At 42.6% G+C, this 25199-nt stretch overlaps 2 protein-coding genes across 2 annotated transcripts in view; both read left to right on the top strand.

The window, feature by feature from the left end:
* Positions 1-101: 101 nt before the first annotated feature.
* Positions 102-19097, top strand: Ckap2 (cytoskeleton associated protein 2). Its single transcript, XM_021219325.1, has 9 exons — positions 102-237; positions 6541-6622; positions 8389-8461; positions 8549-9372; positions 10185-10389; positions 10983-11153; positions 12787-12856; positions 17592-17832; positions 18576-19097. Exons 1-9 carry the CDS (start codon positions 129-131, stop codon positions 18817-18819), a joined length of 2019 nt encoding a protein of 672 aa, XP_021074984.1. The 5' UTR covers positions 102-128; the 3' UTR covers positions 18820-19097.
* Positions 19098-22779: 3682 nt separating this feature from the next.
* Positions 22780-25199, top strand: part of Nek3 (NIMA related kinase 3) — a 28767-nt gene continuing 26347 nt past the window's right edge. The window contains exon 1 of the mRNA XM_021219507.1: positions 22780-22828. The gene's annotated coding sequence lies outside the window, so the exon portion shown is untranslated. The remainder of the gene's footprint in view (positions 22829-25199) is intronic.

Genomic DNA, 25199 nt, shown 5'->3' with positions numbered 1-25199 from the left:
TTTGAAATTTCTAGCCGGCTGCCAACTCTCGGGATTCTGGGACGGCCCCGCCCCTCGCCCGGGCCCCGCCCCTCCTCGCTCATTGGTCCGTTCAATCCACGCCGGTGCCGAGGCGCGAGCAGTAAGCGATGGCCGAGTCCAGGAAACGCTGCCTTAGCAGGGCTGCGAGGAATCCCTTGCCGGTGCCCCGGGACCTGCAGCTGCCCCCGACCAGGCGAAACCAGCCGGCCTTCCGAGGTGAGCGACGGCACGGGGCTTCGGACGCTAACTCTCTCTGAGAGCCCGGGCCGATGCCGAGGGTGGCGCGTCTGCCGGGGCCAGCGGTTTCTCTTCGGGGGTCTGGGGCGGGCGGGGCTGGCCGGACCCCCGACTGCGCCTGCGCGCGCGCTCGCCACCTCGCGGGTTCTTCAAGCTCTGTGCTTGGAACGTAGAGGTGAGGCTGGGACCGTTTGATTGATGATGTCCTGGACGTTTTGGAAAAATAGAGTTGTATGGTCTGCAGGAGGAATGTGGAAAACTTCTGTCAGTTGGTCAGAATTTGGCGACTGGTATCACATCTCTACACGTTGTTTCTGGAACCCTATATTGAAATGGTGTTCCCTGCAATTTTCACTCGTTTAGGACATTTGATGCTATTTATTTGTTTACTTATTTAGGAGGATGAACTTCAGAGCTTTGTATATGCTAGGCAAATGTTGTGTTATTGAGCTTTAGCCTCCGCCCAGACAATGCATTCTTACTGCAGAGCAGTTGTGAGCATCATTCTGGCTAAATTCTGACTAGACACAAGCTAGAGTCCTGAGAGGAGGGACCCTAAACTGAGAAGATGTTTCCACAAGATCAGGCAGGCGGTAGGCCAGCCTGTAGGGCATCTTCTTAATTAGTGATTGATTGGAGAGGGAGGACCCAGCCCATTGTGGGCGGTGCCACCCTTGGGCTGTTGGTCCTGAGTGCTATTTAAAAAAAAAAAAAAAAAAAAAAAAAAAAAAGAAAAAAAAAGATGAGAATTTAAAAAAAAAAAAAAAAAAAAAAAAAAAAAAAAAAGGCAGAGCAAGCTTGTAGCAACACTCCTTCATCTTCATGGCCACCAAGTTCCTGCCCTCACTGCTTTTGATGATGAACTAACTGTACTGTGGAAATGTGAGTAAACGAACCCACCTTCCCCAAGTTGCCTTTGGTGAGGGTGTTTCATTACAGCAATAGTAAACCTAAAACAGCACCTTGCATGTAATTCCTGATTAATGGGATCATTTGTCTAAATTGAGAAATTTCCTATTGTGTTGTTATAGAAATAATCTATTTTCCCAGGGAGGAGTCACTCCACACCCTTAGTGGTGACTCCTTAAAGCTCTTTTAGTAGCAGTTGTCCGCTCTGGCTAACACCCAAGGAAGAGCCAGCCCTGAATAAAAGATTTCAGTAGCTTTATAAACACTTTAGACTGGTGCTTTCTTGTCGTTTTGGTTTTTGTTGTTGTTTCGAGACAGGGTTTCTCGGTAGCTCTAGCTGCCTGGAACTTGATTTGTAGACCAGGCTGGCCTTGAACTCAGGAAATCCATTTGCCTCTGCTTCCTGAGGTAGGCTTGTACATTTTACACTACTCTCATCCTTAAATCTCTTTTAGATCCCAGCCCCAGGTTACACTTTGAACAATTTTTTTTTTTTTTTGGTTTTTCGAGACAGTGTTTCTCCGTATAGCCGTAGCTGTCCTGGAATTCACTGTGTGGACCAGGACCAGGCTGGCCTCGAACTCAGAAATCTGCCTGCCTCTGCCTGCCTCTGCCTCCCAAGTGCTGGGATTAAAGGTGTGCGCCACCACGCCCAGCTCACTTTGAACAATTTAAACAGAAAAGAAAATCACTGGCAATAATTCTAACTACATCTTTGCTGTGTCGACCACCCACCTGACCAAGTGGCTAGACTTAATAGTCCCCCATCTCTTTCCTGGCCTGGTGTGCACACTAGGAGACAGGAGCAGCAGACTGGCAAGTCTTATTTCCCCATGAATCCTTAGAGGTTATTGTGCAACTTACTGTGACCACCCTCATTGTAGGTCCCATCAAACCTGACGTGCAAGTGTCTGGTCAGTTTAACCCATTTTACTTGAACATTTAATTCTCCCTAACTAGTTTGTTTGGTTTTTAAATGTACCTATTTTGAATAGTATTTTATATTAAACTGTCTTTGCATTACCTGCTCAAGTTTAATTTTGAAAATATATTACAGAAGATTATATAATGTGGGATATAAGTTGGTCTCTCCCTCCCATCTTGTCTCTGAATGAATTACATTTGTACTTAGTGTGACTACAAACACAATTCTGGACACATAAAGTATATTTAATTACTTTTTAATTTTATTTATTTATTTTGATTTTTTGAGACAGGGTTTCTCTGTGTAGCCCTGGCGGTCCTGGAACTCGCTCTGTAGACCAGGCTGGCCTTGAACTCAGAAATCTGCCTGCCCCTGCCTCCCGAGTGCTGGGATTAAAGGCATGCGCCACCATGCCCGGCTTTTATTTTTCATTTTACTTTGAGACAGCCTTTCTACATAGCCCTGGATGTCCTGGAATCCACTATGCAGACCAGGCTGGCCTTGAACTCGTAGACCTCCACCTGCCTCTGCCCCCGGCGCTGTGACTAAAGGCGTGTGTTATCACCCCAGATTACCTCTGTTTTAACATTTATAATAAATTGGCAACTCCCACAAGATTAGGGTTTTGTAAGCTAAGGTAATTTATCTCTGGTAAGATTTCTGGCCTTAAAAATGACAGTTTTTGAACCGAAGCTCTTTAAATATCAAGGTAATACACTTTATATGATAAGTTCAGTCCATGGAGAACTGGGAACTTATTATCCAGTATAGTGTAGTTTTACAAAATCTATGTCAGTTTCTAAGATCTTTTATATTAAGTAGCTTATTTTATCACAAGAGTAATTATAGCGGAGAACAGGAGGATTGGTTGTCACAAGGAGACCTAAGAATAGCAGGTGTACAATTAATTCTGACTGCAATTTCTCCAGATGTTTAAAGCTTAACAAAGTTAGCAGAGACACACAGGACAAGACATGCATCTCTAAGTCAGCTTAGAGATGTTAGCATGAGTTAGCTTTTGTTACCCCGTATCCACAGGACAGTCATTGTAACCACTGAGAGTGTACTGTCTTTAAGTCATCCTTTATAAGTCCTTTATAACATAGTCAGACCTACTCTGACTTCACTTTAAGCTTTTATGGATTTGTCTCTTTTTATTTATCTGATTTATTCTATCTAAAAGAATTTAACCTTTTTACTAGAGATATAACTTCAAATTTATATCTTTTCTGATCCTGAGAAAGACTTAGAGAGAGCAATAATCTTGAATGAGAGATCGTTCTGTATAAACAAGAACAAACCGGGGGGGGGGGGGGGGGGGAGGGTAGAGTACTGAGAGATCTAAACATTTGTGATTGCAGTTTTAAATGGCAAACTATTTTTATAGTCCCAGAACCAGGCAGGTATCTTAACCTTTACATATGAATCACCTTGGCTAAACAATTTAAACACTGTAAACATCCAGCTGGGTGTGTGGTGCACACCTTTAAATCCCAGCACTCTGGAGGCAGAGGCAGGCAGGCTAGCCAGGCCTAGCAAGAGAGTTCCAGGACAGCCAAAGCTACACAGAAAAACCCCGTATCAAAAAGAAACAAGCAAAAAATTAAATACCATGAGACATAACCATAACGAATAAATTTATCATTTGCTATAAGAAATTTTCCTAAAAGAGGTGTGTGTGTGTGTGTGTGTATATCTGTTTTCCCCGGAGGCTTCTACCCACTAAGTATAGCAGCTTTCCCAAGCTACATAAGTGCCCCCCGCCCCCCAGTTTTTCCCAGTCCTTATACACGATCTCTAGAAACCTTGAGGCCTCATGCGGTTGGGTCTGGATACTCAGGAGAGGGTACATTGACCTTGCCTATCTCCTCCTTGAAGGGATATTAACATTTAACAAGCCCAGCTGTGATTATTTTAATAGACACAGCTGGAGTTCTGAAGATGGCCATTGTCTAGCTAGAAGTATTATGCACCATCACTTTAATAAAGGAAAGCTGAATCCAAATTACACATGTAGAGTAATGCAATAAATTAATACTACCTGTGAACGAGCATACTGTTAAGACATTAGGCCCTGTAAGTTTCCAGGCAAACCTTACAGAAAACATAAGACACCCTTTGTGACTTACATAGTATATAGAGGTTTAATTTCATGTGTACATCCTCTAACCGAATGTGACTGAGGGGGCTCTGTGTGCTGGAGTTACTATTGAGAGATCCTCCCCAAGTGTGCGTTTCCCATCATCTACTTTATTGTAGGCACTTTTATACCATGAGCTAAGTAATAATAGTAGCCTCTTTTGGGTGTAATTTACCTTTTACCTGTTCTCAAGCACACAATGACTTTTTTCCTGGGCTGTTCTGTTCCTGTCACAGAGTCAGGGGACAGCCTGAAGTGTGCAGGCCAAATCTCACCTCCAGAGCCAGTTTGGGACTTTTCCAACATTACCCATACCCAAAAGGTATTTGTTTCTCTATAAGAGGGAGGAAGCCAGTGATCTGCATACCCATAAGGAGTTTGTGGGTGTCTGTAGATGGGGGCAGACACTTAGAACATGAAGTGAGTATGAAGACATCAAATTACAGGTCTTGATTATACAGAATAGAATGATTCTATGATGCAGGAAGGGCTTGGTTTCTCTGTGGGTCAAACCTCTAGTTTATTTTTCTCATTTGGCTCTTTTAAGCTTCTAGTTATTATAACTTATTAAACATAAAAAACAGACATCTGAGGGACCTCAGGAAACATTGTCACCTATTTCCCCCCCCCCTTAGTTTGTCTATGTCTTTATAACTGAAAAGTGGAAACAAAATCAAAAGAGTAACCAGGGTTGGTAAGGCAGACCACAGGTATAAGGCAGAGGAGTCAGTACCAAGAACAGAAAGACTGTCTCAGGGGAAGCAGGCTTGGAGATTCGGTGCAAAGAGTGAGTTAAGACCTTCAGTCTCCCTCTGGAGACCACAGCTGAAGGGCTCGACAGCACAGAAAAACTGACTGGCCAGGATGCCTGAGGTCTTGGCTAGTGTTTAACTCAGGCAGGGCTCGGTGGAGAAGACTATGCAGTAACCTGCCAAAGGAGCCTTTCCTTTCTTTTTAAAAAACCCAGAGCCATTTTCTTGTTCTGAGCAAGATTCAAAATGCCTTCCTCTTTATGAAAGGAGGAGCCCTAAGTTTTAATTGCACCTTTTGTGTCAGATGCGCGCGCGCGCACACACACACACACACACACACACACACACACACACACACCCAGAGAGAGAGAGAGAGAGCGCAGAGCCGAGCCAGCAGCTCTACTCTGGGAGCACAGATGGAGCAGGCTTCAGGGTGAAAGTGGAGTCTGGTTTATATGGCACAGTCCAGCTGAACAGGCAGCTAATTTCTCAAAGAAAGTTCTTCCCCTGCTTGGGGAAAAAGGACATCTCTGCAGGAGACTCCTGGCTGCCAAACACGCAGGACCTTCACTTACACTTTCAATCCAAGGTCACACCATTCCCTCCCACTGTTTTCTTAATGGGAAACCTTCTTGTCAGCTCTCCTAGGAAGCTTCCTTAGGGCTGGTCCTGAACCCTCTCTCCCAGGTGGGGCCTGGTTGAGACCTGGAGGCCAGACTTGCCGTATCCTGCTGGTTTCCTGTGAGCTTTTCTTGGCCCTGAATGAGCCTGGACCATTGATCAGAGTCTGCAGAGTTTGGAGTGCCCTCAGAGAAAGTACTAGAAAAACTGGTGGGGGTGGTGGGGGGGGCTCTCTTCTCAGGACTCCTCTCCAGCCATGTGAACCCTTTCGAGCAGCACAGAGGCACCAGCTCTGTAGGTCACACTGGGAACCTCCAGATTTGTTATAGAAATCACCTGCTTTCCCAGAGAGGAATCACTCCATACCTGACTTAGGGACTAATGAAGGAAATGCTCTTTAATAGCACTTGTCCAGCTCTGGCTGATGTCCAAAGAAGTGGCGTTGAAGAGAAGATTTCAATAACTTACATACACTGTAGGCTAGTGCGTTTTATATGTGCTGTCATTAAGTCTGGTTCAGGTCTTGGCTCCAGGTTACACTTTGGACAATTAAGAAACTGAGTCTGGCCACTTAGGCAGATGGGAGATTGATATAGCAAAGATATTGCTGGAACTATTTAAGTACATGTTTATTTTTTTTTTTCTCTTTTTCTCAAATAGTTGTTACCCAGGGTCCTCTTGCCCACCTGGCAGAGTTACGTTTTTACTGGTTAAGAGCACAGGTACTTTTGTAGTAGGCCAGGACTTTGTATGATTTAATGTCTCCTAAGCAAATCCATTAGCAATACTTATAATACCAATTCTATTAATTTGAATTTCCTCTTCATTAATATCAATATAGAAAACACTATCTCAGAATAATTTTTCCAAGAAAAATAACTCAACCATATTTGATGTTTTAACTAAAGTTGACATTGTTGCTCCTTCCTCTCTAGAACAAAGGAAACAAAAACTCAAGGAATATCTGTTAATACGAAAAACAGTGTTTCCATACAAACAAGAAAGTCAGCTATCCAGGTGAGGTCAAGTTTAATTCGGTTCTGGAGAATTACATTAGAGTTTTGTACTAAGAACCTATCATGCACCTCATTTGTAATGTTCACTTTCCTACTAACCACTTTTAACTTTAAAATGAAATGAATTTTAACACTTAACCCAGTTATGATTCCAGATATTATCATTTTCAACATGCGATATTTAAAAGTATTAAGAGGTCTGGGAATGTATTTCAGTAGTAGAATGCTAGCTACTCTTCAGCACCACAAAGAAAAGGTATTATGGCATTATACCCTCTCTTTTGGTATCCGGTCTTCAAAGTTGTGGTGTGTGTCAACACTTTAAGCACATCTCAGTTTGTACTAGCAGCTACTTTATGTGGGTGATGCACTCATTCATTGTTTTGCACGTACGTTTAGACTCTTAAAGGGAAGCAATTAACTTTTGTACACCTACTTGTGTATGTGTATTCAAGGTACTGTATACATGTGCAGGCCAAAGTAGCCTTCAGGCGTGTGGGCTCTGTGAATCAAATTATGGCAGTCACCTGCATCTGCTGAGCCATCACGTGTCCAAGAGGATAGAGTTTTAGAGCAAAGTGTCTGTATATGTACTGAAATACTGATTTAGGAGCTATGCTGTGCTGTCAACATCAGTGTTTGGTTTTGAGTGCATTCTAAACACTCAAGTTTCAAACTTGAGTTTCTTCTGCCCCCAAGTACAGATCATGGTTGGTACCACTGCAGCTGAGATGGATAATTCCATGTGTCTTTCAGGCTACAGCGCCCAGTTGTTTGATAAAACAGTAGCCTAGATGTTGCAATAAAAGAATCTTTTAAGGCTTGGTGTGGTGACATTCAGCCGAAGCTGGGGGATCTGTGTACTTGAAGGCCAACCTGGTCTCCAGAGCTGATTTCTAAATAGAGAGACCCTGTCTCAACAAACAAAAGCAAAACTAAACAAAGAATCTTTCAGGTGTGACTAATACTTGAGTCACTGACTTTTGAGGACACTAGGTGGCCCTCTGTGTGGGTAGATTTCATTGATAGAAAAGCAGAGTTTGAGGATATTAATTTTACTTTGTAGTTGGTAGGAATTAAAGTTTTATTAGCTATAGAAATAACAGATTTTGTCAGTTCCACCAAATAACACCATATACACATTTTAGCATACACTGAATTTGTGGCTCTGTTTTAGTGTCTAAATGACAATATTTTATTTCCTACCTTGACTTTGGTTTTTGGTTTTTGGGTTTTTTGGGTTTTTTTTTTTTTTTGGTTTTTGGGTTTTTGGTTTTTGGTTTTTTTTCAAGACAGGGTTTTTCTGTATAGCCCTGGCTGTCCTGGAGCTCTGTAGACCAGGCTGGCCTTGAACTCAGAAATCTGCCTGCCTCTGCCTCCCAAGCGCTGAGATTAAAGGCGGCTGAGATTAAAGGTGTGCGCCACCACCGCTCGGCTCCTACCTTGATTTTTATACGCAATTGGTATCATTTTGCTAACGGTAGTCAAATATACTAGTCTATAGCTAAAAAAAAAAAAAATATATGGGCTGAGACTTTTAAACCCATCTTTTTACTCCATTAACTGTATTTTGCTTAGAATGACCAAATCTTAATTTCTTGCTTCAATTTACAGTTTAAGATCCTGGGGCCTTGAATGAGCTCAGCAGTGGACATTTGCTTAGTCTGCGCAAGAGGGCTCAGAAGTTAGTTATTAAATATTCTCTTGCCTCTTCCCTGAAAGCACATTTCCTTTGTACAGAAGTAATTTTTTTCTTTTAATTAATAGAAATCAGAAAATGATGACGTCTGAGGATCAGGTCCAAGAAGGGAAAAAAGTTGTGAAACTCAAAACAGAAGTGGTAAGATACATGTCTAGCCCTCAGACCTTCCAGCACTCTTTATGAAGAAATGGGTTCCGAGATACTTATTTCTTTTAACTCTTCTAGGCTGATAAAGAAAATATTGGAAGTACAGTTGAGAAAAACTGCATTCCATTAAAAGCTGGAGAAGTAACCAGCTCAGAAATACATAATTTGAAGGATAATGTTCAAGCTGTGCAGTTATTATCAACGAGAGATGATTTGCCAGCTCAGACTGTGACATTAGACCAGTCATGTCACCATAAAGACAATAAAAACATGCAGATGACTGCGGAGAAGCCCAAACAAGACGCTAACCTGTCTAAAAAGCGAGTGCTTGGCTATTATCATGGCCAGATTGTTCAGTCTAAGATTAATTCATTTAGAAAGCTTCCCAGTGTCAAAGGCGAGAGTCTTGCAACAACCAAGAAACTTCCCACTACTGTGTCTAAAGCCACGAAGGCTCAGTGTGAGCCTGTGAACACTGTCAGTGTAAAAACCTCAAATACAGCTGCTGCCTCCAAGCCTGCATACCCTAAACCTGTGAGCACCACGTCGAAGGACACACTTGTGCGACCACCTATCCGAAGCCTCCACAGTAGTACTCACGGAGCTGCGAAACAGGGCCTCAGCAGGCCCCTTGCCAAGGTTACAGTCAGAAAAGGGTTGCTTGAAAAGGAGTCACATCGATCAGAACCAGTTGTGTCTGTTGTCAAAGCCAGTTCTTCTCAGGACACAAAAAGAGACAAGGCCCCACCAAGAAGCATAACATCTAAAGATGCAACCAGGACTAATTCATCTAACACCAGAGTGGTGGTCAAGTCAAAAGATGCAGACCAGCGCAGATACACGATCGCAGGAGCGAGTGTTCATAGATCAGCTCAGCTCAAGGACACCACAGCAGAGAGGAAGTGAGTAGATGAAGCTCCCTTTGTTTTCTTAGTTTTCAGTAGAATTTACCATTTGTGAATTTAGCTTTGTAACTTCCTTGAATGTATTAGAATTTCTTTAATTTATTATTTTCTGCCTCACAGGCAAATTTATGTATGGAACAACAAGACCAAGACGTGATGTGTTTAAGTGTGGCTTACTGGTTGCTTTTGATTTCAGCTGGACAATTAAAAACAGTTGAGAAATACTTATAATTTATTCGCTTAAAAACCTAATCTTGGCTTCTTTTGGGGGAGGTGTTATTATTTTCTTTATATGTGTGAGAGCATTGGCTCCTCTGGAAGTGTAGTTATAGGTGGTTGTGAGCCTCTTGATGTTGGTGTAAGGAACCAAGCCTGGGTCCTTTGGCAAGAGCAGTAAGCACTCTTAACCTCTTAGCCGTCTCCCCAGTTCTAAAAAATATATATCTAATCTTGTTGTTCAAGAGTTTACCTCTGCAGACAGATGTGCGCCAGCAGTTTAGAACTATGGGTAGACTTGAGGTTGTTTTGATTTGTGTATGGGTGGTTTATGTGCATGTATGTCTTTGTACCATGTGTGTTCCTAGTGCCCACAGAGGCCAGAAGAGGGCATCAGCTCCTCTGGAACTGGAGTTAGAAATGGTTGTAACGTACCATGTGGTGCTGGGAATCAAACCAGGGTCCTCTGGAAGAGTGGCTAGTGCTACTGAGCTGTCTCGCAAGCCCAGATCTGAACTGTAGTTAACTACTCCACTTGGCAGGATGCCGCCATCAAAATCTAAGTAATGTCTATGTGCTGTTTCTGGTTGTAGAGCTCAGATGACTGAGTGGAGAACTGGCAAAGGAAACGGGCTAAAACGACCTCCTCATTCAGTAGTCGCCCAGGCTGAGCCAAAGGGGCAAAGTGAAAACCCAGTTGGGTCCTTTTGGACTACCATGGCAGAAGAAGATGAGCAGAGATTATTTACTGAAAAAGTAAACAAAACAATTTCTGAATGCCTGAACCTTATTAATGAGGTAGAGTCTTTTTTGTTTGTTTCTTTGTTTTTTAATGTGTATGGCTATTTTGTCTGTACTTATGTCCATGTGCATTCCTGGTGCCTGTAGAGGCTAGAAAATGGTGCTAGATCATCTGGAACTGGAGTTAAAGATGGTTGTGAGCCACCATGTGTGTGCTGGGAATTGAACCCAGATCCTCTGAAAGAACAGCTAGTGCTCTTAAAGGCTGAGCCATTTCTCCAGCCCTCTTGGTTGAGTCTTTATCTTGATACATTCTATGATTTAGAAATGTTTTAATTTTAAGATTTGTTGTTGTTGTTGTTGTTATTTATGTGCTGCAATGTTTCTGTGTGCCACACATACACAGATGGCAGCAGAGGCTGGAAGGTGTTAGATCCACTGACTGTGGAGGTTATGGTCAGTTGTGAGCTGCCCAGCATGGGTGGTAAGGACTGCCAGCTTGGATCCTGTGGTAGAACATCAAGTACTCTCAACTGCTGAGTCATGTTTCCAGCTCCTTCTGTCAGCCTTTTATATTGCTCACTATTCTTGATCATCGTCAGATTATTGTTTATAGTTTGTAGCTCACATTTTATTTCTTGGTATTTTAGGGATGCCCAAAAGAAGAAATTTTAGCTACATTGAATGACCTGATTCATAATATTCCAGATGCCAAAAAACTTGTTAAATATTGGATATGTCTTGTACGTATTGAACCAATCACAAGTCCTATTGAAAATATTATCTCAATCTATGAGAAGGCCATTCTGGCAGGGGCTCAGGTAAGATCACAATGTACCAATCTTGAGTTTTACAGTGCAAACAATTCCAAGTGGTTTTGGAGCATATCATCGTGCAGCTTGATCCGATTGTGATTTTTATGTGTGGTCCAGACGGCTATTGAAAGGAAACAAGAGGACTTGGTGGAGTTCAGTAGGAGAGCAGGGGCACAGGCTCAGAGGACTTGGTGGATTTCAGTGTAGAAAATAGATACCAGCTGAAATATAAATTTAATGAAACTGAGAATATTTTAGCACAAAATACCTCTTGTGCATGACCCATAATGGAACAGAAAGGACATTACAAAAAGTAAATGGTGGCCCTGGTGCAGTGATACAAAAGTGCAAGCCAAGGCTGAGGCGGAAGCTGTAGTAAAGACAGAGATGACACCGAGGCAGAGACAAAGGCAGGAACAAGAAGCAAAATTAGCCACGAAATTGAAAATAGGATTGATTGTTCTAGAACTGAATTCTGAAACTGGGACTATGAGCCAGGGCTTATATTTTATATTATATTTTATAAATATTCTTATATTAGCAAGCATGGTGGCTTTGAGGAACATAGTGAATGCTTTTATTGTCTATCAGGTAGTACAGTTTGAACAAGTGAAATATGTTGGGTTGACAAGCTCAAGATATTCAGAGAGGGGGCTGGAGAGATGGCTCAGCAGTTAAGGGCATGGATTGCTCTTCAGAGGTCCTGAGTTCAATTCTCAGCAACCACATGGTTGCTCATAACCATCTATGTGATCTGATGCCCTCTTCTGGCATGCAGGTGTACATGCAGAGTACTCATACATACAAATAAATAAATTTAAAAAAGATATTTAGACCCAGGCAGTGTTGGTACATGCCTTTAATCTCAGCACTTGGGAGGCAGAGGCAGGTGGATTTCTGAGTTCGAGGCCAGCTTGGTCTACAGAGTGAGCTCCAGACAGGCCAGGCCAGGCCTATACAGAGAAACCCTGTCTCAAAAAGAAGAAGAAGGAGGAGGAGGAGGAGGAGGAGGAGGAGGAGAAGAAGAAGAAGAAGAAGAAGAAGAAGAAGAAGAAGAAGAAGAAGAAGAAGAAGAATTTAATAATGTGAGACACAAAATACAACTAGAATTTAATTTTTCAAAAGAGCTTGTTAGATAATTTGATCAGCTATTGAATATATGATAGGATTCCATCTATTCATTACTTTTATTTGTATTGAGCAAGCATTAGTTATCAAAGACCTAAAAATTAGGGGATTTTTGTTGTTGTTATTGAAATTATGTCCTTTAAGTTCATTTTCTTATTCTATTAAGTTGAAAGATATAACCATTTTCAATCTTTTTTTTTAAAGATTTATTTATTTATTATATATAAGTACACTGTAGCTGTCTTTAGACACTCCAGAAAAGGGCATCAGATCTCGTTACAGATGGTTGTGAGCCACCATGTGATTGCTGGAATTTGAACTCTGGACCTTTGAAAGAGCAGTCGGTGGTGCTCTTAGTCACTGAGCCATCTCACCAGCCCACCATTTTCAATCTTAACAACAAATGTTTATCTTAAAAATAGGAAAATTCTTCTAATATTTTTTATTTATATAACCTAATTTTTGACCATGTAAATTTCTTTCTTTGTTAAAAATATTTTTTAAATTTAAGCCTATTGAAGAGATGCGACATATAATCATAGATATTCTAACAACGAAGAATCAAGAAAAAGTCAATTTGGGTAAGTTTTCAGATGGCTTGTGATTTTACTAAGATGTACTGATTCGGTTTCCCATTTGTTTCATTTAACTTTTTTGTTTACATAAGGTCTTCTCCACGTACTTCTGTTTACCTGCTTCTGAAATGCAATACATGTCTATATTATGTAGACATTTAAAGCCAGATGTGATAGCTCACACCTGTGATCCTGGCAGTTTCGGGGGGCTAAGCTAGGGGGATTGTTAAGGCTGCCTTGAATGAAGAATGCCCTGTCTTGAAAGAGAAGAATTGGTATCCTAGCTCTTGGCTGCTGAAGCAGGAGGATCGTGGGTTCAGGCCAGCCTTGGTCATACAGAGTGAGACCCTGTCTCAAAAAACTAGCTCAAAATCTCTGTCTACCACTGAATATGGAAAGTTTCTTTCTGGGCCTTAGATTTCTGTCTTAAAAGTGGGGCACCATAGGGCTGGTAATACTATAGCTTTAATCACAGCACATCAGGTTTTCATTGTTTCTTTCTTTCTTTCATAAATATTTTTTAAGGTTTATCTATTTATTTTCTGTATATGAGTATACTATAGCTCTCTTCAGACACACCAAAAAAGGGAATCTGATGCCCTTTTCATGATGGTTGTGAGCTACCATGTGGTTGCTGGGAATTGAACTCAGGAAGAGCAGTCAGTGTTCTTAACCACTGAGCCATCTCTCCAGCCCTTTCTTTTCTCTTCTTTTCTTTTCTTTCCTTTCCTCTTCTTTTCTTTTCTATTTTTTCTTTTCTTTTTAATGAGGCTATTTGATGAGATAATCAGTAAAGACCTTTTAGCTTATCTGTTCTGGACTATAGATAGTTTGTATATTGATAAAGTTTCAAAGTTGTAGAATAAATTAATTAGACACTCAAAAAAGAAAGAAAATTTATTTAGAACATCATTGCTAGATATAGTAGTTAAGTTCCTGTAATCCCAGTGCTATGGAAGGCTGAGGCTGGAGGATTCCACATTTGAAGGTTGATTATATAGTAAGACACTCAATCAGCTTTAACATTCACAGATGTAAATCAAGTCCAAAACTTGAAATAAAAGCAGTGATCATTCTGAACTATAAGTGTGTTGTGTAAGTTTCTGATTAATATGCAAGGTTTAAAAAGTTCTGTTCATTAGGGTTAATATGCTAATGATATAATAATGTAATGCTGTTTCGTTAGTTTGACCAGGAGGTTACATTTCTTTCTGTTGGAGTGATTAATTCAGCATCATTTTAGGGCCTGGTAATGTATGTCCAGAGGAACATCTGGAACATGTATATAATCTGATGGTATCTATCAATCAAATTTAATGACTATACAAGAAAGAATAAGAGGGTAGAAATCCAGAAGCAAATGACATGTAAAATTCAAGAACAATTTAATGTCATCCCTTAAGGAGAGAAATAAAAATAAGACTTCTGAGCTGGGTGTGGTGGTGCACACCTTTAGTCCCAGCACAGCCCCGCCAGAGCCACATAGGGAGACCCTGTCTCCAAACAAACAAACAAATACATAGATTTTTCTGAAGTCTTGCTTGTAATTCTTACTGGCTCTAGAAGTGTCATTTACATTGAATTCAGTTTCTTATTTTTTCTTTCCTAAAATATGAATATTAGTATATTTTTGAGCAGATAAATTATTAGTAGTATTTAGATAGAAAAAAGCTACCATAAAACTTTGTTGTTCTGAAATTTATAATACTCAAATATAAAATTGGTTTTACTGATCAAAGTGAATTCTACGTGACAAGAACCTCATGTGGGAAATACAAGACATATTAACTGAGAAAATGCTGATAATAATAGATACTGTTAAGTCTCTCAGGCACTCCAAGCTCATCCACACGGAGCTGAGCACATGATGTTCTTCCTAAGCCTGATGCTTTTGTTCTTTTAAATAAGTACTGATCATGGCAGAATCTTGCAGGTGACTTTTTAATTTAGACTTATTTCTTATTTTATCGAGTCTTTTGTCTGCATGTGTATATGTGCACCAAGTACATGCTTGCTGCCTGTGAAGGTCAGAAGAGTGGAGAATCCCCTGGAACTGGAATTGCAGAATCATGTGGAGGCCCGGGGATCAAACCTGGCTCCTCTGCTAGAGCAAGCGCTCTAACTGCTGAGCCATCTTTCCAGCTTTTCGGCATGATGTTTGTCTTAAATAACCTGTATTTTGCAATCTTTCTACTTCTCTGTTCCTAGCCAGTCAGTTTCAGTTTAACTTTCTAAGTATCCCTTAGATGATTTAATTTCCATTCTTTCCATCTTTACTTCTCATACTGCACGGTGGTCCAGATCACCTTTGCTCTCTCCTGGCCTGTAGCACTAGTTTTCTAATTTAAGTTGCCTGCTCCTTTAAAATCACGTCAGCACTGCAGGCAGGATGCCCTGCTGTTCTCTTGTCAGCTTCTGGCTTTGTCTGTCTTCTGCCTTTCTGAGATTTTCTCCTTTTCTAGAGGGGTTGTATTACCTTTCCCTTCAGTGTGCTGTATGCCCGCCTACTTTTTCTTATTTCCTGCTTAGCCTTTCGATCTCAGTCCTCAACCTTCCCAGAAATCAGCTATTACACCTTCACCACAGTCTATCTAACCTACATGAGGTGTTTTGCTCCGTTTCCCCTATCCAACGTCTGCTGTACTTGAGTATTTGTTAAATCATTTGTCTGTGTTCTAAGCTGTAAACTCGATGGGCAAAGGCGGTCGCTAATACTCCTGACCATTGCATCTGTAGTACTAATGCAGTGTGTGCTACATACTGAGAATTTAAGTGTTTCAAGAGTTCCACATCCCTTTCCCTACTTTACCTCCTAAACATAGCAACACAGCATGCTTCTGACATTTTTTAATAGAATCTTTCAATAATTCTTGATAATTAAGGCCAGAGGTCTTTTTACATCAGTGGATTTAATATGATTTCTTTTAAGAATTTTACATCTTGAGGCTAGAGACATGGCTCAGCAATGAGGACCATTTGCTCCTCTCACAGAGGACTTGTGTTTGGTTCCTAGCACACATGTCAGGTGGCTCAAGTCTACTGTCACTTCAGCTCCAGGGGACCTGACTCCTCTAGTGTCCGGCACAGGCAACTCCATATGCACACACGCACACAGACACACAAACTCACAGAGAGACAAAGTAAAAAGTAAATCTTCCAGACATAAAAATCAAACAGATTTTCAAGTATAACTGGGTATGGTGGCTCATACCTATAATCCTAGCACTTGGGAAACAGAAGCCAGCCCGATCTAAATAGCAAGTTTTGGGCCAGTCAGGGCTAAATAGTGAGGCTCTAATTTCAAATCTAGTCTGCTTTATTTTGAACTTCATCTTTTCTCATTGCTTCCTAATTCCCGCTATTTTTTTCTTTCCTAAAATAAGAAAAGAAAAAAAGCCTTCTTTGACATTAATAAGTTCTTAGCAAGAAACTTTAAAAGGGATACCCCTGACACACTTCTCCAGACAGACATTCCAAGAAAGACTTGCATTTATATATCCATTACGTCCAGTCTCAAGTTTTCGTATTTAGACTTTCCTTCGCATCTAAATCTCGATTAACTTTTTAAGTATGTATCAACTACTTGGTTTTTTTTAAGCATCAAGGTTTGTCCTTTCATTCTGGGCCAGTGTTTATTGCAACCAAATCTTAAGTCTTCAGTGATTTCCCCCACCCCAACTTCTTGCATATAATGTTCATTATAGTCCAGCTCCTGTCTTCCAGTCTTAGCTCATCACCATCTCCTTTCTATAACACTAATTGTTCAGGTTAGATTAACTTTCTTCTATGTTTCATTAGAAGATTATCTTTTTGGTCTTACCAAATACTACTTTTCAAGACCATTCGAAATATGACTTTTGAAGCCTTCCCTAACTGTCTCCCTGTACCATAAGCACAATGCCTTGTTTTAGTTAGGGTTTCTATTGCTATGTAAAAACCATGACCAAAAGTAACTTGGGGAGAAAAGGGTTTATTTCAGCTTATAGTTGTGCATCACAGTTTATCACTGAGGGAAATCAGGACAGGAACTCAAGCAGAGAAGGAGCTGTTGCAGAGACAGGAGGAGTGCTGCTTCCTGGCTTGCTCATCCAGGACCACCCACCCAGGGGGGCAGCACTCCCTATTGGATGGGGCCAACCACATCAATCGTTAATTAAAAGAAATGCCCCACAGGCTTGCCACAGACCAATCTGGTAGGGGCATTTTCTCAGTTGAGGTTCCCTCTTCTCAAGTGACTCTAGCCTATGTCAAGTTGACATAAAACTAACCTAGTTCATTCCTTTTTATAGGTTCCAGCTATCCTTTGTTCTTACTTAGCTTACACTGTTTTATGTCATTTAGTAGTTAATTGTCCTTCAACTGTGTCTTTCCTGGCATACTCTTTAAGAACTGGAATGGTTCCATTCTTTTTGTTTGTTTTGTTTTTTTTTTTTTTTTTTTTGTTTTTTGAGACAGGGTTTCTCTGTGTAGCCCTGGCTGTCCTGGAACTCACTCTGTAGACCAGGCTGGCCTCAAACTCANAAATCCGCCTGCCTCTGCCTCCTAAGTGCTAGGATTAAAGGCGTGCACCACCACTGCCCGGCCCATTCTTAAATTTATATCTCTGCACATGGGATATTGAATATTTGTTAAATTGTTGTCAGAAGTGTATACATAGGAAACATAATGATTAGACAATGTAGTTTTGTACTGTCATTTTGACATTTTGTTTAAATAGTTTAAATCTTCAATTTTTCTATAGGAGAAAATATTGAAGAGGCTCATGCAACCAAGGAACCTGTCCAAGAAGTAAATGTTGACGCTAATCTAGGGTCAGGAAAACTGGAAGAGAAGGATGAAGGTCATGGAAAAGTTGAGGTTTATGAAGACGAACAAGACAAAAAAATAAAAGATCCAACCAACGATTTAACAACCCCAGACTCAAAAACTGAAGCAGGTTGCATAATTCGATATAATGTATCTTCTACACCTCGGTTGCAAAGGTAAATGTTTAAAATGGAGTGCCATCTGTCTTCATGCTCGAGTGATGATGCTAAGGGTCAAACTCAGAGCCCTGAATATGTGGCTCATGGGTAAGTACGTCACACTGGGAGACTGTGGCAGGCAGATGGCTGTGGATCAGAGTCTAACTCAGGCCACCCTGTTTCAGACAGGATGAGAAAATGTCACTGGGACACCTGACCTTTTCATTACTACATGGGCTTTATTCTTTCCTGCATGGTGTCACTTTGCAAAAGCTAGCCTGTTTCCCACCACATGCCGTCTGTACCACCCACAGCTTTTCCCAGGCATTGCTTTATGTACATTTTTTGAGATTTTTGATGATGTGTGTGGGTGTATCTGTATGTGTATCTTTGTACCACATGAATGATGTGCTCACAGAAGCCAGAAGAGAGTGTGGAATTTCCACAAGACTGGAGTGAACAGTTTGAGCTGCTATGTGGGGGCTGAGATTCAAGCCTGGGTCCTTCCCCAGGCATTTTCAATGTTAAGACATCTTACGGTTAATAGCTAGAGGGCTTGGAATTAAGAAATCAGACTTTAGAGGTACTCAAGTGTCCACATTATACAGATTGTAACAACAAATACACTTCTAGGGACTTGGGGTACCTCTTCCTTTCTAAAGAGTCTGACACACAGGTCCTACACAGAAGTACGTTATAAGAAACTGCAAAAGTAAGATAAATTTGAACATGCTTTTGAATAATTTTGTGGTTTATTTCAGTATGAAAAAGACGCAACATGATAAAAATTCCACATTTAAAGAGCTAAAGTTCCTGACACCAGTGAGACGCTCACGACGCATTCAAGACAAGACTTTACAGCTGCCAGCCATGCTAAAAGACCACGACCCTTCTGTGTCTTCCCTGGAGCAGTTGTCGGAGTTGGGAGGGGATGCTTTTGTTTGCCGCCCTAATGCGGCACTGTGCCCTCTGTTCTTTGAGACCGACGTAGCAGAAGAGGAATAGCAGTCCCAAGGCCTGAGCAGTTATAGTTGTGTTACTCCTGTGGCCGTGCATGTGCACCACTTTATAGTAGGTCTGAAGTTGTCCACATGCCTAAGTATGATACAGGTGAACTCCAGTAGCTTGTTTATTGTGTTTTTAAAATATAATGTTGGCTGCTTCACTTTACTAGTTACTTACAGTTAAAGAAGCATAATCAGAAAATGTAGTCTATATAAATTTATATTTTTATGTTGACTTTGTTCCTAATATGTTTATAATAAATATATATGTATGATGTTTATCTTAGTCAGGGTTTCTATTCCTGCACAAACATCATGACCAAGAAGCAAGTTGGGGAGGAAAGGGATTATTCGGCTTACATTTCCATACTGCTGTTGATCACCAAAGGATGTAGGACTGGAACTCAAGCAGGTCAGAAAGCAGGAGCTGATGCAAAGGCAATGGAGGGGTGTTCTTTCCTGGCTTGCCTGCTCTGGCTTGCTCAGCCTGCTCTCTTATAGAACCCAAGACTACCAGCCCAGAGATGGCACCAGCCACAAGTGGACCACCCCCCCCTTGATCACTAATTGAGAAAATGCCTTACAGCTGGATCTCATGGAGGCAGTTTCCTAACTGAAGCTCCTTTCTCTGTGATAACTCCAGTTGTGTCAAGTTGACACAAAACCAGCCAGTACAATGTTCCAATGACATTTCATTGAATGACTTATTTAATGATGGGACTGACTTTAGAACCCTACTGTGGGGCTATAGTCAGCTACCTATGGCATTTATTTCAACAAATATGTTCTGTCACTACCGTCTCCAACCATCAGAAAAGAAGAGACAAAACCGATGTCCTTCTCAAAGCAGTTTATTCAGGAACATAACTATGTGCAGTAAAAAGATCCCCCGACCTCTCTCGGCCATCCCCTTTTATACCCTCTAGTCCACTCCCCATCACCCTATTCCACGTAGGCACAATTCATTGGCACAGGACTACATTCATCACATCATCTGATCTTTCATCGTGGTGCATCTGTGCAGTGCAGTTTAATGGACGTGGCTATCTTGAGGGATATGAGGAAGTCAGTTGTCAGCCGTTAGACTTGGTGGCAGTCCGGGGTGCCATCTTGGGGATGCGGCCAAACCCGCTCCTCACAATGTTCTGGGGTCTCAGGATGTGCCCCCAGGAGAGTACTTGCCTGATGTGCAAGGCTCTGGGTGCAAACCTTAGTGCCACAACAAAAACTGCTTTGTGAAATGTCATTTCACCACAGTAACCAAATTTAAACTTAGTTTTTGAAATATATTGCTAAATTTGTATTACTTACTTTTAATTGTGATAAAATATACCTGACAGAAACAAATGAGAGTTATTTTGACCTAGTTTCCGAATACAGTCCACCGTGGTGAGGAAGGCCTGATGGAGGGAGGAATGGAGGGGATGGGTGGATGGAGGGAAGGATGGAGGAAGGGAAGGCTGGAGAGAGGGAGGGAAGAATGGAGGGGAATGGATGGATGGAGGGAGGGAGGGGTGGATGGAGGGAGGGAGGGAAGAATGGAGGGGAATGGAGGGAGGGAGGGAGGGAGGGAGGGATGGATGGATGGATGGATGGATGGAGGGAGGGTACTGCTTTCCCGTGCTGGGTATAAGTTCACAGACTCAGTAGTTACCTGCTTCTGCCAGGCTTCAGAATAGTGCCTCAAGCCAGAGACCAGGCATCCTAAACAAAAGCTTTAGGGATAACTCAGATTCAAGCTGTGAGTGTTGGTGAAGCCTAGGGATTGAAAGCTCCATGTCTGCTAAGCATGTACTGTGGATGAACTGCATGCTCAGTCCGTAACACCATCCTTGGATATTTCAGCTGGACTGTTCTCCACCTCAGGTGGTCTCTACCACGCCCTCCTTTCCCCAGATATCTTCTTTCTTTTGTTTAATCCCCCCTTTGAGATTTATTTATTTTGATGTGCATGTGTATCTATGCATCACATGAGTGCAGTACCCTCAGAAGCCAGAAGAAGGTGTGAGACCCCCTTGGAGAAATCTACAGTCGTAAGCTGCCACAAGGGAGTTGGGAATTGAACCTGGCTCTGTCCTTCCCTCCAGGGATTTCCAAAACCAAGTCATTTTTGGTTGTCAAGCTAGTGGTTCACACACAGGATCCCAGCAGAGGTGGCAGACCTGTGCTTTCCAGGCTGGTCTGGCCGTTGTAATGACAACTGTCTCCAAAAATAAAACATGGGGAGACAGCATAGTGAGTACAGGCCTCAGCTCGTGGACAGAGCCCGAGGCACAACAGCCCCAGCGAAGAATGGAGAGTCCCAAATGTCACCAGTGCTGCAGCTAAGGAACTGTGATAATGCCTCTCCTCTCTCTCTCAATGCTATTTAATGACTTGCCAGTCACACTCAGCCTGATAAACGCCCTCCTATTTCAACAACTGACTTGAAGGTTTCCAGAGTCCCTTCAAAGTTCCCTTTCTGTCCTGCCTCCCCCTACACAGGGTCCAGTTCCCTGCTTCCCTGCTGTACATTTGTACCCCGGTTGGCCATTGGCCCCTCTGCCTAACAGAGGTGTCTGGGTCTGCTGTTCTGTGATTTGAATTTCTTCTACAAACATCTGGGATCTGTAGGGAAGGGGAAAAGGGGAGGGTGAGATGTTGCTGATAGAATGTTCTGGATGCAGAAAACCAGACTTTGTCCTGAGACTGTGTTGATGCCACTGCTCAGCTGTTACCAGTCAGCCACATCTGTATCTCACGGAGAAAACTGTTTCTCGAGACAGTTGTCAAGATAGCCCAGAGCAACAAAAGGAGGGTCATGAATTTCTCAGGAATGCTTTGATCTGCATTTACTCCCCCCCCAAGCACCTCACCCACACCCATAAGAACCCTGACCAGCTCCCTCTTCTTCACACAACCCTCCATCTCCAAGGGAAGATGCTGTGTGAATGAACAGTCTCATCTGTTGAGGTGAGATTTTGGTCTCATTCCTGCCTTGTGTTCCTTTATTCTGCATCCCTAAATGTTAACCCTTGAGTCACAGCCCTGGCTTGCGTACCAGGAACTTGTTCTGTAGACTAGAATGGCTTCCAATTCTGGATCTTCCTGCCTTAGCCTTCTGAGTGCTGGGATTACTGACGTACCACCACGCCCCGGTACAACTAGAATATTAATAACTTTTCGCTATTTTAGGGAAGAAATACAGATTTTTTTCCTTCAATTTTTATTAGATATTTTCTTCATTTACATTTCAAATGCTATCCCCAAAGTCCCCTGTACCCTCCCCTCGCCCCTGCTCCCCTACCCACCCACTCCCACTTGGCCCTGGCATTCCCCTGTACTGGCGCATATAAAGTTTGCAAGACCAAGGGGCCTCTCTTCCCAATGATGGCCGACTAGGCCATCTTCTACTACATATGCAGCTAGAGACATGAGCTCTGGGGATACTGGTTAGTTCATATTGTTGTTCCACTTATAGGGTTGCAGACCCCTTCAGCTCCTTGGGTACTTTCTCTAGCTCCTCCATTGGGGGCCCTGTGTTCCATCCCATAGCTGACTGTGAGCATCCACTTCTGTGTTTGTCAGGCACTGGTATAGCCTTACATGAGACAGCTATATCAGGGTCCTTTCAGCAAAATCTTGCTGCCATACACATTTCAGAATGAGATGTGGATTTCCTGGGGTGGGGCATTATGTTGTTTTTCACTTTTTCCAAGGCCATACAATAAATGCTAGTAGTGTTCCTGTAGAATTTATGTTTGTGGTCTGCCTGCCTAATCTGGAGCAATAACTCAAATTACTGGGGGCACCGGTTCAAAACGTTAGCAATATTCTACCGCAAGGTGGCAAAACAGCTTTAAAACAGCTCTTTAGGGCTCAGCTACTCAGAGAACAGTGCCTAGGGCTAGACCTCAATAGTTTCCTCTGCCCGCGACTAGAGACACACCCCGCCCACACTTCGGGCCCCGCCCACGCCCCGCCCAGTGCCGGCCCGCACGGAGCGGAGAAGCCACGCACACCGCTGGGAGGTGGGTGAAGAGAGCGGTATGGGCCGGCCGTGGTGGAGAGAGGAGCGGGTGGGGCCTCTTGGTGGGGCCCCCTAAGCCGCCGGTCGGCTGCGGGGCGACGGCCAGATGTGGGCGCATCACTGAGCCGCCGCAGGCTGTGCGCCCGGGTCGCTGAGCTCGGGGCGCGCATGCGCGCCGGAGACTGCTAGTGCAGCTGAAGCCGAGCAGCTTCGGGAGGGTGGGTGGTCTGGTAGGGAGAGGTGGGTGGGTCTCCAGGGCGTGTGTCCTGGGATCGCTGCATAAACTGACCCTGCTTCTGGGCACTTGCAAATCACTTTAGGCTCTTTTAAACAATTATTAGTTTATCTTTATTAAAGGCGTATTCGTTTATAAACACTGGAAGGAACCTATCCGCTTTCGCCACACCCAGCGTAATAAGGCTTTGTGTTTATGGGTGTAATATCAAACACATGGAGATTAAAAATACTAACTTGATTTTTCAATCAAGGAAAGCCTGGCTGCTCATCAGTCATTTCGCTAGCGTAGGTAAAAGTCCTCAGGTACCAGGAACAGGAAAAAAGCAATTGAAACCAGAGACCACTTAAGACCAGTGTGAAGGGCTTGGTTGTTTTCTTCTAGGTTTTTTGGGGGGGTGGGGGGTGGGCGGGAGCGGTAGGTGGGGGTGGCCCTCATTTGTAGCCCTGACTGGCCTGGAACTCATGGTGTAAACTAGTTGACTTTGGACTTAGCAGTGGTTCCAGGCTATGATTCACCAACTTCTGCCTCCCGAGTGTCATAGGTCTGTTACTTGTGTCTGGGTGTGTTCAAATGGCTCCCTCCTGGAAACACTGCGTTGGATTCGGTTATATGGAGGATTTATTGCTATAGTGTCCCGGTGTCTCTGATAGGCTGGGAAGCAAACTGGTAGACACAGTCTATTTGTTTGGTTAGTTTTTAAGACAGTGTCTCACCATGACCCCCTGGCTGGCTTGGGACCCATGGAGATCTTCTTGCCTCCGCCTCTTAAGTGCTAATCTTACAGGTGTTCACCACCCCATCCCAGCTTCGGACTAGAAGTTTGACAGGTCCTAGCAGGGTTTGATCCTCAATGTTTGCATTACAACTTGTGGGTGGCTTAAACAAAGAAAAAAAACAATTTAGCTTTGTGAAAAAAAAAATCAAGCAATTCATGCTAGCATTTTTCCTGTGATGAAAAAAGTGTATCACTTCTAAGTAGGCTTCTCCCACAACTTCTATCCCACCGTGTAGTCCAGGGTCTTTAACATGTTAGGTAAGCGGCTACCTCGGGTCTTCCCTAAGATGGTGCTTCTTGTGTAATTGCCTTTTGTATAGCTTATGTGCCAGAAAAAGTGTAGTAAAAATTCTGGTGCTTTTGTGGGGGAGACATTGAAGTCAGACTGTGTTTAAATATCCATTTTGAATCCCAAGTAACTCCAGCTCAGTGGGTCCAACATGGAGTGTGTCTTCTCTGTTTCACCTTATGCAGCCACACTCCCATGCAGTCAATCAATCAGTCAGTCAATCAATCAATAATCAAATGAAGACTGTACATATGACTCCAAGGCCTTAACTTTCCGTCTGAGAATCGTTACGTCATTCAGTTCATACCAGAATCTTGCCTCTTCTGTATTTGTTCCCTGTAAATGTGTCATTGCATTGATGGTAGGTTAATTCCCCAATGTCATTACCCCCTTGCATTTCACCATTACGCCCTTGCCTTCCCTACTGTTGAATATGGTCCCTGTGTTCCTTTTTCATGCAGTTCATTAGTGCTGTGACCCCAAAGAGCAACTTTTCCCACTATGCAGCTCTGACTGTGTTGTTCTCTAAAACCAATCAGAGCCATAGCCTGAAGATAAAAACTTAGCAGCGACATTTGGCTTACAGTGGTCAACAGATAAATCTGTTCCAGCCTGTCACAGGCCAATTTCATCTACTCAGCTGAACTCAGCATCCACCGTGCCCTCCGCCTTGAACACTCCTTGTCTCGTCTTTGTTTAAGGCACATCTGACAGCCTTTCAGACTTCACTTACACACGAGTTTCCCAACTACCCTGAGTAGTTCCACTGCAAAGCCAACATAGCTCTTTCTCTAGCCTTGCCTTGCATCTGCTTGGGATTATAGTCATCCCTACATGGGTGACGGTGATGACAGGGATAACCCAGAGGAAGGAAATCATTCTCTGTCATCATAGGGACCCTTCAAATTAAACTGACAAGACTGAGAAGGACCAAAAGGAGTTTAGTCCATGCATACAGATGTTGTATATGAAAGGAGTTTAGTCCATGTATACAGATGTTGTATATGAAAGTTTAGTCCATGTATACAGATGTTGTATATAAAAGGTCTTTAGTTCATGTATACAGATGT

Source organism: Mus pahari, chromosome 19 (genome assembly GCF_900095145.1).
Source record: "Mus pahari chromosome 19, PAHARI_EIJ_v1.1, whole genome shotgun sequence".
In the NCBI taxonomy this organism is placed as follows: Eukaryota; Metazoa; Chordata; class Mammalia; order Rodentia; family Muridae; genus Mus; species Mus pahari.
The sequence above is the reverse complement of the archived record's forward strand: the minus strand, read 5'-3'. Positions and strand labels throughout refer to the sequence as shown.

What these genes read in the sequence shown, in the direction of transcription:
- Ckap2 (XM_021219325.1), top strand. Translation starts at nt 129, where the DNA reads ATGGCCGAGTCCAGGAAACGCTGCCTTAGCAGGGCTGCGAGGAATCCC. An exon ending in CAAGAAAGTCAGCTATCCAG is followed by an intron (nt 6,623 to 8,388) that starts GTGAGGTCAAGT and finishes TTTAATTAATAG; the next exon opens with AAATCAGAAAATGATGACGT. An exon ending in GACACCACAGCAGAGAGGAA is followed by an intron (nt 9,373 to 10,184) that starts GTGAGTAGATGA and finishes TTCTGGTTGTAG; the next exon opens with AGCTCAGATGACTGAGTGGA.